The sequence below is a fragment of the Episyrphus balteatus genome, chromosome 2 (genome assembly GCF_945859705.1).
Source record: "Episyrphus balteatus chromosome 2, idEpiBalt1.1, whole genome shotgun sequence".
Classification (NCBI taxonomy): domain Eukaryota; kingdom Metazoa; phylum Arthropoda; class Insecta; order Diptera; family Syrphidae; genus Episyrphus; species Episyrphus balteatus.
In genome coordinates, this window is record NC_079135.1 from 35,458,800 (window position 1) to 35,471,077 (window position 12,278).

Sequence of the window (12,278 nt, forward strand, 5' to 3'; positions counted from 1 at the left end):
TTTAAAATTAAACGTCATTTTTATTCATGATTGTTTTTGTTTTCTTGTTTTCCACTGTATTTTTTTTCAAAATTCTTTCAAAACAGCTTTGACAACTGACACAATATTTTTATTGAGATTATTCCTTAGAATAATTTTATTCGTCTCTGAAAGAAGCAGATAGATTTATTCTTAGGAATAAGCTATATCTGCCTGTTGAAAAATTGATTTTTTCTCTATCCTTAGGAATAAGTACTAACTGACTGTTTAACTGACTATTGAAAAATTGGCCCTTAGTGGTCTTTAAATTTGTGAAAAAAAGCATCTTAATAATTTATAATCTCAAAAATATCCATTTCATCAATATTTTCTTTAAAACAGCTTTGACAATTGACACACTATTTTTGTTGAGATTATTCCTTAGAATAATTTTTATTCGTCTCTGAAAGAAGCAGATAGATTTATTCCTCTAATAAATGTTTTATTAAAGGAATAAGCTATATCCGGCTGTTGAAAAATTGATTTTTTCTCTATTTGAGGAATAAGTGCTAACTGACTGTTTAACTGACTATTGAAAAATTGGCCCTTAAAAAAATAATGTTTGTTGGAAATTTACAAATATGTTATTTTATTCCTGTTAAATTTTGGAGGGAATTTTGTAAGCGATCGAGAACGTTATTACTTGTTTACTTGTTTGGCATAGCATTTTCACAAAGAGGGCGTTAAAGAATACTAAATTTTCCATTCAAATGCTTGATTTTGATTAAATCGTTAGTTATTTATTATTAAAATCGTATGACACTTTTTACATTTAAAAAATTACACATAATATTAGTAAGTTAATAATTTTATAACAAAAATATATATTTATATATATCTCTGTGATCGATCTGAGATTTTACAAAAAAAATATTAATTACAGCATTTCAAACACCATAAAACATTTACATAATATAATACATAAAACAAACTTAAAATTTATAATAACAAAAATAAAAGAATCATTCTTATTTAAAAGCCAAGTGATGTTGCTTTTTTTTTTAATTGATTGATTGATTTATTTATAAAATTAAATCAATTTCCATTTTCAGCATCTTCTATTTCTTGTGTTTGCAATAATTGACGTTCTTTTAAGCGAGTACATTTTGGACAAATCATATTTTTTCTTGTCATACAAACACGATGGTAAATTGATTTACACTTATCACATATAATGCATCCATCGTCAAATGGATAGATTACTTCGTCATTGCTGCATATCTCACAAATATATGCTTTAGCTGTGCAAAGAGCACAAATTCGAATATGTTTATCAAATGTACTGTAAATTTTGCTTAAAAATTCATACAGTGCACTTGATTCGACTTGTTCTAAGTCTTTGAATGAATAGAACTCGGAGGATTGCACAAGGTGGCGTCTTGAACCTGAAATTAAAAAAATATATTAAAAATGATTTTTTGGAAAGTTTTGAAATTTTCAAATCTAACCTATTTGATTGTCAAGTAATTTCGCATCTATAGCTATTCTGCACTCGAGAAGATATTTTCTCATATAACACAAATTCTCACGTAGTTTTTTGATTGAACTTAGTTTTTGCAAAAATACAAATAGCTTCGGATTGGCTTCTTCTAGTTTCACTAAAGGTTTGTCAAGGAAGAGATTTATCTCCTGTAGTGATGCTCGACATACTTTACGTGGCAAAAAATCCCAATTATGAACAATTCTAGCCGGAATAATTGATACATCACTCCAGTGACAAGAGGGACAGTAGTAAAGCCCACTATAGTCACAAATTCGAGGTTCTACCCAAGCATTTTCTGTAAGAGAAGGTGAGATCAGTTTTTGTATGGTAGGTTAATAAAATTTTGTATAATTTAAAACACCAACCACTATGAATGGCTTTTATACAAGTATCTTCGTATATTTTGCGTTCTTAGTTTTAAAATTCATGAAGATATTTGAATTAAATAAAGAAACGTATGATAACCAGATTTTTTAAATAAATGTAAAATATTTTAATATACACTTCGCGTCACTTGAATAGAAACAACATTTTTTCTTTAGAAAATAGCGATTGGCGCTTTGGTGAGGTAACTTAGTAGATTTTTGGTTTTGCATTTTCAAAGAGGAACTTTTAACAAACAATGTTGTAAAAACAAAAAACCCAAAACAGAAACCGTATGGCTTCTAGTTGCGTTTTTTCGCATTACCTCACAAAAAACAGTGTTTTTTTTGCGTCACTTGAATAGAAACAAGCTCTTAAATTAGATAAAAATGATGAAAAATCATGGAAAACACTAATTATAGTAAAGCAATATTAAGCTTTGACATTATTTGCACATTATAACCAATTATGGGCTACGAGCTACCAATAGTCACCACAGAAAATGCATAAATAGCAGCTTACATTGGAAATGCACCTGCACCATGCAAAATCGAGAAAGATATTGGAAAATTTGCCAAATTTGGATGAGATAATTTTTAAAATATCGTAAACTAGTGATCAAATCAAAAAATAAGACAAGTGAGACCCAAGTCACGAGCAGAGAAAAAAATAACTTAAAAACTAGCTGCAATTTTCTTCACTTTGCCGCTAAAATCGGTCAAAAACGTGGTGTTAGTGCGATGGAAACGTGTTGGTTTGTTCCATCCTGGAAGTTATAAAAGGTGCACAACATTAAAAAAGCCTCAAAATGCAAAATAACAACATTTTAAGTTCTACTAAGATTACAAAAAAGTTAACTAAGTAAAAGTTGCATTCGAACTGAAAAGTAGTGAGGTAAAGAGTGGTTTTTTAAAGGAAAACATACCAACTCAGATGGACCACGTTAATATTAGCCCTATTTCATTGGTTTATAAAAGAATAACCTTTATCGCATCGCCAATAAAGGGCACTAAAATGTGTTATAGTAATACGCTTTGTTTTTATGATGTGCAATAGCAAAATTGAAGCTTCACGCTTCAAAAACAGATGCTAACTTTTACAAAGAAATAATGGTAGAAGGTCTTGGCAAGTTTAGGAACGTGGAAGAACAACCATCTTAGAGATTGCACAAGGATAGTTCAAGAAAAAACAACGCAATAAAAACAAAACAGATGCATTCCGGATAAAAACGAAAGTTTATTTCACTTATTCAATCCTTAAATTGTAGAAAATGTCATTTTCTTAATTTGTAAGAAGTTACCAAACACTTTTATCACTTTCTCCAATTTGGTCCACGATTGTGTACAGTAGAAGTGCATTTTCAATGTTAAGTTCTATTTATGCATTTTCTGTGGTGCCTATTGGTAGCTCGTAGCTCATAGTTGGTTATAATCATAATGTGCAAATAATGTCAAAGCTTAATATTGCTTTACTATAATTAGTGTTTTCCATGATTTTTCATCATTTTTATCTAATTTAAGAGCTTGTTTCTATTCAAGTGACGCAAAAAAAAACACTGTTTTTTGTGAGGTAATGCGAAAAAACGCAACTAGAAGCCATACGGTTTCTGTTTTGGGTTTTTTGTTTTTACAACATTGTTTGTTAAAAGTTCCTCTTTGAAAATGCAAAACCAAAAATCTACTAAGTTACCTCACCAAAGCGCCAATCGCTATTTTCTAAAGAAAAAATGTTGTTTCTATTCAAGTGACGCGAAGTGTAATTTATAGCTCTGTTTAATTTATTTTATTGTATTCTATTCTAATTTTATGACGTCTTCCTTCACTTTACGAACTTATTTTTGCACTTTTTTTAATTTGTGTTTCTTCACGAAACATACAGATTTTTTTTTTTTTTTTTTTTTTGACGGGAGGAAATCTTCAAAAGACACTTGGCAGTATTCGACACCAAGTAGTGTGGGACTCTTAACCACTAAAACCACCTCTTTATCAGGACCAATCTTGAGAGATCGACATCAGATTTTTCTTTCTTAACTTTGTAAAATCACTTTGGGGGAAGTTTAAACTTTTAATACTTTCCCATGTTTTTTTAGACCATAAGCTCATGAGGCTTGGTTCTTCTTAATCTCCGAACATGGTTTCTTGTATTCAAGACGGACACCATTTCAGAATTGGTATGACTTTGCAGTCTCTGATTATGCGATACAGCGTATTTTTTAACAACTTCTGTAACCGTTTCTATTTGTAGGTCACGATGTAGATCGCTATTTCTTATGAACCAAGGTGCATTTACTATTCCACGAAGGACTTTGTTTTGGAATTTTTGGATGATTTCGGTATTTGTTTTCTTTGTACAGCCCCATAATTGGATACCATAGGTCCAAACAGGCTTTAGTACTTGATTATACAGCATTATTTTGTTTTGGGTTGATAAATCAGAGTTGTTACCAAGTAACCAGTACATTTGTCTATATTTCAAGTTTAGTTCTTCTCTTCTCATACAGATAAAAATCAAAATCTGCTCGCATTAACATTCCATCACTCCACAAAAAGAGAATTTATACGGAGTATACTCTTCAGTGGAGTAAAGGAAAACAACATTAGTTTTGTCAGCCTAATAAACTAAATTTGAAATAGTTCAAGCAATTTCCGTTACTTCACGCAAACTTTCACGCTTCTAAAATACACTAACTTTTGTAAGAAATGAGAAATGAGTCTAGTACGCAGATCGGGCCAAATTTAATTTACAAAGTTCACTCAAAAATTTAGCCGAGCTAAAGTTTATTTAGGAATTTCAACCGAGTTGTGCGAAACTTCAGTTAAAATTCATATTTTCATTTTCAACTGCACATTTTCTATCTGTCACAATTTAGCACACGGGAAGAAAATGCGAAGAATGCATACTTGAGCTTGAGGCTTGAACAAAAAATATAAAAAAGCACATTAGTAAAGGAAAATCTTTGCCTCCGGGTAGGTACAAAGGGATTAAGTCAAAAAATTGCACTTTTCGGGTTTCGATGAAATAAGAATAACCTCTTTTTTCTCTTTTATTTAGTATCAAAAACATTAATTTAGAACAACTCTTTCCTATAAAAATAAGAGGATCAATGCTCAAAAATTGATCGATTAGCTCAACTTCGCATTTTCTGGCAAACTATCATTTATGTCTTAACCCCTTTGTACCCGGCGGCAAAGAAATAAGATTGCGATTTTTGTTAAAATATTATTTTAACGATGTTTTCGTGAAATTTCGAAGTAGGCATTGTCTCCAGTCGGGGCCCTAGCGTCAGTTGGGGCCACGGGGCACCGCCCCTAGAAGTAGGTACATTAAATTTTTTTTTACCAAAGTTGAAGAGCAAACATTTACTGGGAATAACATCAATTTTTTTTCTTCTGGTAAAAAAAGCAGATTGACTTTAGAGCATTTTTGAGAAAAATGTATGCTTTATATTGCACAATTCTCACGAAATCGCTCTTGTTGTAACAAATTTCAATGAATTTTATAATGAGTTTAACGATTTAATGAATTTCCAAGATTTTATTCCGAGCAACAGGCTTAACAATCTCATTGTTTATTAATACTTAAGTACCTAAGCTTAAAGCGTTTGATTTTGGTGAAAAATAATTTTTTATAACACATTGTTACATCATGGTCAGCGTTGCCAACCCATTCACTCAAAATTATGCCTCACTTGAAAAAAAATTATGCCTCAATTTAAATTTCTTAGAAATTTTCTTAGAATTTAGAAATTAGCGACCAGTTTTTTTTCACCAATAAGAAATAATATCATATTTGCAAGCGTTTTAGACCTTTTTATAGCAACAAATCGCTTTTTGCATACAATTCTTTGAAAAATTAAACACTACCAAGAGTTAAATGACAAAAACGAATTCTGTAAATAAAATTTCGAACAAATTGTATTTAAAATATATGTAATATATTAATTTTAAGTTTTTTTTATCAAAATATTCAAAAAATTATAAGAAATTTTTAAAACATAAATCAAGAGTGGAATGAAAAAATTATGCCTTTTTGTCAAAAAATAAGCCTCAATGCCTAGCTAATAAAATGATGCCTAAAAGGCATAATTATGCCTCAGTTGGCATCGCTGATCATGGTTTTAGAAAAACAACTTTGTAGTTTTGCATAATAAATTTCGTAGAGAAGAATCCCATTTTTTACTAGCAACATATTGGCAGTAAAATTCGCTTATAACGACATTTCGGTTAAAATGACAACATTTTAAGAAAAATTTTGGTTCGGCATTATTATTTTTCGTTCGGATATAGCGACATCCGCTTATAACGATGGAAAATTTGTCTCTTTCAAGCTTTTTACCGGTCGTACACTTAGCTCATAACGCATTCAAATACAAATAAAATTCTTATTGATTATGCTCTCAATTACGTATCGCACTGGTAATACAAGACTGTTGTAACTCAAAATTATTACATATTTTACACAATAACTTTATATTTATATATCTAATATTTGCTGAATAGTTAATTGCATTATTTTATATGAAGGAAATTGGTAAAAAATTATTTTTTTTATAATTTGGAACAGTTTGTAAATAAACATTTTTTCGCTGATTCAGCGAGAATTTTTTTTTTTTTTAGTTACTATAGCCTTGTAATACTAGTGCGATATATTCAACCAACGGGTTGAAGATCACTTCTCAACGAATTGATTACAAAGTAAACGTAGTGACATCGTATTTTAATAAATAATTATTGTTTTTAAATCGCGCTGAGCGCTAAGTATACTCTCATCAGTTTCATTAATGAAAAGATCAAACAAATTTAAAAAAAAATCACTACACAAAATAGTTGATATCAACGCTTCAAGTGAATTATAAAATCAAATATTTATAAAAACAATAATTGTCTTTTATAAAAAATGAATGAATTATCGTAATTTTACTGCTTATAACTGTCTGATAACAGTCCTAACAGTAACTCCTCTATATTTGATTCTTCTACTTCATAAATTATGGTAAACAAATATTTGATAATGCTCGAAAAAGCATGATAATACAAACTATTTGATTGATAAGAAGGTCATGGTGTTATCTTTTTTTTTTATATTTTTGGGGAAATGAAAAGAAGAGAAGTTTGATTTGCTATTTTAAGAACTAAAATGTTTTATGTACAATATGAGTAATACTCATTACAATACTATTCTATTTTGTGCATAATAAACATTTGTAAATACTTTAAATTTATATATGTACCATGTTTTTTTGAAGCACGCTTCCCCCAGCATTGCATGGTTTCTGTTTTATCTGATAAAAAGTTAAAAAAAAAAAACATAAAACTCAATGTAAAAAACAAACACAAAATTATCACAATTCAAATGAACTACTCACTAAAAGTCAAGGCCGCCTGGCATTCGGCGCACTTATATCCTTGAGCTGCCAACCCAATTTCAGGACATATATCGGCGATGGGATTCTTGCGCTCCGACACCACAACATGAGCACACACTCGCACAATATCATTAATACACTTGCTGTGCACAGTGTATTTACAATCATTGCAAATGTACGAAGCCTGCACAACACTCCAAATGATACCAGTGCAATGGTCACAGTAGGAACGTGCATTTTGCAAACTCCGACCAACATGACGAACATTAAAGTGATGACCAATGACTGTCTTAGTCGATGGTCCACTTTCATTGGGATTGTCTTCGGAATCTTTTAATTGTTCAAGTTCATAGCGCAATTCAACCAAATGACGAACTAACCATTTGCGTTCAATGCTAACTTCGTCAGTATTTAGAACAAGTTCTTTGCACGTGTTAATGGCTTCTTCAAGATTCGAAATTGTTGCATCGTCTGAATTGAGGACCAATCGCCATTGTTCTTTAATTAGAGAAGCTGGTATTGTCAAGGGCTTATCTGATGAAGATTCTTCAGAGTGTGATGATGAAGGTGTGGTTGATAGATTCATGTACGATGATGTACTTTCACTTAGGAAGTTAGTAACTGCACTAGGGATACTAGCTATGCTTTCACGAAACGAATTCATAATTTTTTAACATAATAAGGACTTTTTAACACGATTTGTTTTATTTTCTTTTGTTTGGAAAATTTTATTTACAAAATATAATAAATTTGGCTCGTCTACAGATGTTTTGTTTTGCAACTGAAGTGCAAGTGACATTTCCAAAAAAAATTTTGACATTTGATTAGAATTTTAGAAGGGATGTGTTCGGAGAGTACGTAAAAATAGAAAATTGAAAGACGTGTTCATATTGTTGAGAGTTCGAAAATCTTGAATATGATAAATTTATTATCGTAGATTTACTTTTTAAGCATTATAGCCTGTTTTCACTAGAGCCCAAATGAGATAATTTTGCAAATTAGGTCAAATTTAATTTTGTTCTATACAATTTCACATTCGAAATGAGATAATTTGCTAAATCATATAATTTCACAACTAACATTCTAGCTTCGGTTAAAATATTACAAAAGCTACATTTCAGCTTCTTTTAAACTTTAGTAAGGTTGTTGGGCATGGAAAAAGGAGAACATTATACAAGTTTGACCCTCAATAAGAAGTTTAAACGAAGCTTTGCCGAAGCTCTACGGAAGCTTTGAGATTTTACAGATAGCTCCGGAAGAGCTTATATAGCTCTTTAATACATGTCTTAACGAAATAATAATAAAAAATAAAACAATTACAAAAACAACCATTTAGTGGTTTGAAAGTAGATGTTGGCCGATTCTTAAACTTACCAAATATACCCACAAAATTTCATAAAAATAGTTCTAAAAATATATAAAAAAAATTTGGTTGGACAACCCTAACCATTTTATGGTATGAAATTTCATTTTGGCCGATTCTCAGACCTACCCGACATACATAAATATCGTTCCAAAAAGATATAAGAAATTTGGCTGGACAACCCTAACAAGAAAGAGTTATGAAAAATAGATGTTGGCCGATTCTCAGACCTTACCGATAAGCATAAGTCCAAAACTTATAGAAAATACATTTTTGTGCTCTGTGAGTCGATATCCTTCGTATACAATTCAATTGGAGTTGAAAAATTCACGTTTGGAGAAAATGACTTTTAAAAATGTTTAAATCGTCATAACTCCTTAACCAAGCGTCTAAACAAAACTACAAGTCCAAAACTTATAGAAAATACATTTTTGTGCTCTGTGAGTCGATATCCTTCGCATACAATTCAATTGGAGTTGAAAAATTCACGTTTGGAGAAAATGACTTTTAAAAATGTTTAAATCGTCATAACTCCTTAACCAAGCGTCTAAACACTATCAAACTTGCAAAATTCAAAATTCTCTAAAAACAAAACTACAAGTCCAAAACTTATAGAAAATACATTATTGTGCTCTGTGAGTCGATATCCTTCGCATACAATTCAATTGAAGTTGAAAAATTCACGTTTGGAGAAAATGACTTTTAAAAATGTTTAAATCGTCATAACTCCTTAACCAAGTGTCTAAACACTATCAAACTTGCAAAATTTAAAATTCTCTAAAAACAAAACTACAAGTCCAAAACTTATAGAAAATACATTTTTGTGCTCTGTGAGTCGATATCCTTCGCATACAATTCAATTGGAGTTGAAAAATTCACGTTTGGAGAAAATGACTTTTAAAAATGTTTAAATCGTCATAACTCCTTAACCAAGCGTCTAAACAAAACTACAAGTCCAAAACCTATAGAAAATACATTTTTGTGCTCTGTGAGTCGATATCCTTCGCATACAATTCAATTGGAGTTGAAAAATTCACGTTTGGAGAAAATGACTTTTAGAAATGTTTAAATCGTCATAACTCCTTAACCAAGCGTCTAAACACTATCAAACTTGCAAAATTCAAAATTCTCTAAAAACAAAACTACAAGTCCAAAACTTATAGAAAATACATTTTTGTGCTCTGTGAGTCGATATCCTTCGCATACAATTCAATTGGAGTTGAAAAATTCACGTTTGGAGAAAATGACTTTTAAAAATGTTTAAATCGTCATAACTCCTTAACCAAGCGTCTAAACACTATCAAACTTGCAAAATTCAAAATTCTCTAAAAACAAAACTACAAGTCCAAAACTTATAGAAAATACATTTTTGTGCTCTGTGAGTCGATATCCTTAGCATACAATTCAATTGGAGTTGAAAAATTCACGTTTGGAGAAAATGACTTTTAAAAATGTTTAAATCGTCATAACTCCTTAACCAAGCGTCTAAACACCATCAAACTTGCAAAATTCAAAATTCTCTAAAAACAAAACTACAAGTCCAAAACTTATAGAAAATACATTTTTGTGCTCTGTGAGTCGATATCCTTCGTATACAATTCAATTGGAGTTGAAAAATTCACGTTTGGAGAAAATGACTTTTAAAAATGTTTAAATCGTCATAACTCCTTAACCAAGCGTCTAAACAAAACTACAAGTCCAAAACTTATAGAAAATACATTTTTGTGCTCTGTGAGTCGATATCCTTCGCATACAATTCAATTGGAGTTGAAAAATTCACGTTTGGAGAAAATGACTTTTAAAAATGTTTAAATCGTCATAACTCCTTAACCAAGCGTCTAAACACTATCAAACTTGCAAAATTCAAAATTCTCTAAAAACAAAACTACAAGTCCAAAACTTATAGAAAATACATTTTTGTGCTCTGTGAGTCGATATCCTTCGCATACAATTCAATTGGAGTTGAAAAATTCACGTTTGGAGAAAATGACTTTTAAAAATGTTTAAATCGTCATAACTCCTTAACCAAGCGTCTAAACACTATCAAACTTGCAAAATTCAAAATTCTCTAAAAACAAAACTACAAGTCCAAAACTTATAGAAAATACATTTTTGTGCTCTGTGAGTCGATATCCTTCGCATACAATTCAATTGGAGTTGAAAAATTCACGTTTGGAGAAAATGACTTTTAAAAATGTTTAAATCGTCATAACTCCTTAACCAAGCGTCTAAACACTATCAAACTTGCAAAATTCAAAATTCTCTAAAAACAAAACTACAAGTCCAAAACTTATAGAAAATACATTTTTGTGCTCTGTGAGTCGATATCCTTCGCATACAATTCAATTGGAGTTGAAAAATTCACGTTTGGAGAAAATGACTTTTAAAAATGTTTAAATCGTCATAACTCCTTAACCAAGCGTCTAAACACTATCAAACTTGCAAAATTCAAAATTCTCTAAAAACAAAACTACAAGTCCAAAACTTATAGAAAATACATTTTTGTGCTCTGTGAGTCGATATCCTTCGCATACAATTCAATTGGAGTTGAAAAATTCACGTTTGGAGAAAATGACTTTTAAAAATGTTTAAATCGTCATAACTCCTTAACCAAGCGTCTAAACACTATCAAACTTGCAAAATTCAAAATTCTCTAAAAACAAAACTACAAGTCCAAAACTTATAGAAAATACATTTTTGTGCTCTGTGAGTCGATATCCTTCGCATACAATTCAATTGGAGTTGAAAAATTCACGTTTGGAGAAAATGACTTTTAAAAATGTTTAAATCGTCATAACTCCTTAACCAAGCGTCTAAACACTATCAAACTTGCAAAATTCAAAATTCTCTAAAAACAAAACTACAAGTCCAAAACTTATAGAAAATACATTTTTGTGCTCTGTGAGTCGATATCCTTCGCATACAATTTGGAGAAAATGACTTTTAAAAATGTTTAAATCGTCATAACTCCTTAACCAAGCGTCTAAACACTATCAAACTTGCAAAATTCAAAATTCTCTAAAAACAAAACTACAAGTCCAAAACTTATAGAAAATACATTTTTGTGCTCTGTGAGTCGATATCCTTCGCATACAATTCAATAGGAGTTGAAAAATTCACGTTTGGAGAAAATGACTTTTAAAAATGTTTAAATCGTCATAACCAAGCGTCTAAACACTATCAAACTTGCAAAATTCAAAATTCTCTAAAAACAAAACTACAAGTCCAAAACTTATAGAAAATACATTTTTGTGCTCTGTGAGTCGATATCCTTCGCATACAATTCAATTGGAGTTGAAAAATTCACGTTTGGAGAAAATGACTTTTAAAAATGTTTAAATCGTCATAACTCCTTAACCAAGCGTCTAAACACTATCAAACTTGCAAAATTCAAAATTCTCTAAAAACAAAACTACAAGTCCAAAACTTATAGAAAATACATTTTTGTGCTCTGTGAGTCGATATCCTTCGCATACAATTCAATTGGAGTTGAAAAATTCACGTTTGTAGAAAATGACTTTTAAAATTGTTTAAATCGTCATAACTCCTTAACCAAGCGTCTAAACACTATCTAACTTGCAAAATTCAAAATTCTCTAAAAACAAAACTACAAGTCCAAAACTTATAGAAAATACATTTTTGTGCTCTGTGAGTCGATATCCTTCGCATACAATTCAATTGGAGTT

General features: G+C 30.5%; 2 protein-coding genes across 3 annotated transcripts in view; both read right to left on the reverse strand.

Annotated features, from left to right (window-relative positions):
- The window catches only part of LOC129911254 (tumor susceptibility gene 101 protein), a 326,606-nt gene that overhangs the window by 7,188 nt on the left and 307,140 nt on the right, over window positions 1–12,278 (reverse strand). The window lies entirely within an intron of this gene.
- Window positions 770–8,030, reverse strand: LOC129911253 (differentially expressed in FDCP 8 homolog). 2 transcript variants are annotated; one of them, XM_055988981.1, is made up of 4 exons: window positions 7,230–8,030; window positions 7,095–7,145; window positions 1,467–1,796; window positions 770–1,403 (listed from the first exon to the last, which is right to left on the reverse strand). In XM_055988981.1, exons 1-4 carry the CDS (start codon window positions 7,891–7,893, stop codon window positions 1,054–1,056), a joined length of 1,395 nt encoding a protein of 464 aa, XP_055844956.1. In that variant the 5' UTR covers window positions 7,894–8,030; the 3' UTR covers window positions 770–1,053. The 2 variants fall into 2 exon arrangements, with proteins under 2 accessions (XP_055844956.1, XP_055844958.1); XM_055988983.1 differs by lacking the exon at window positions 7,095–7,145 and having other exon boundaries at window positions 773–1,403.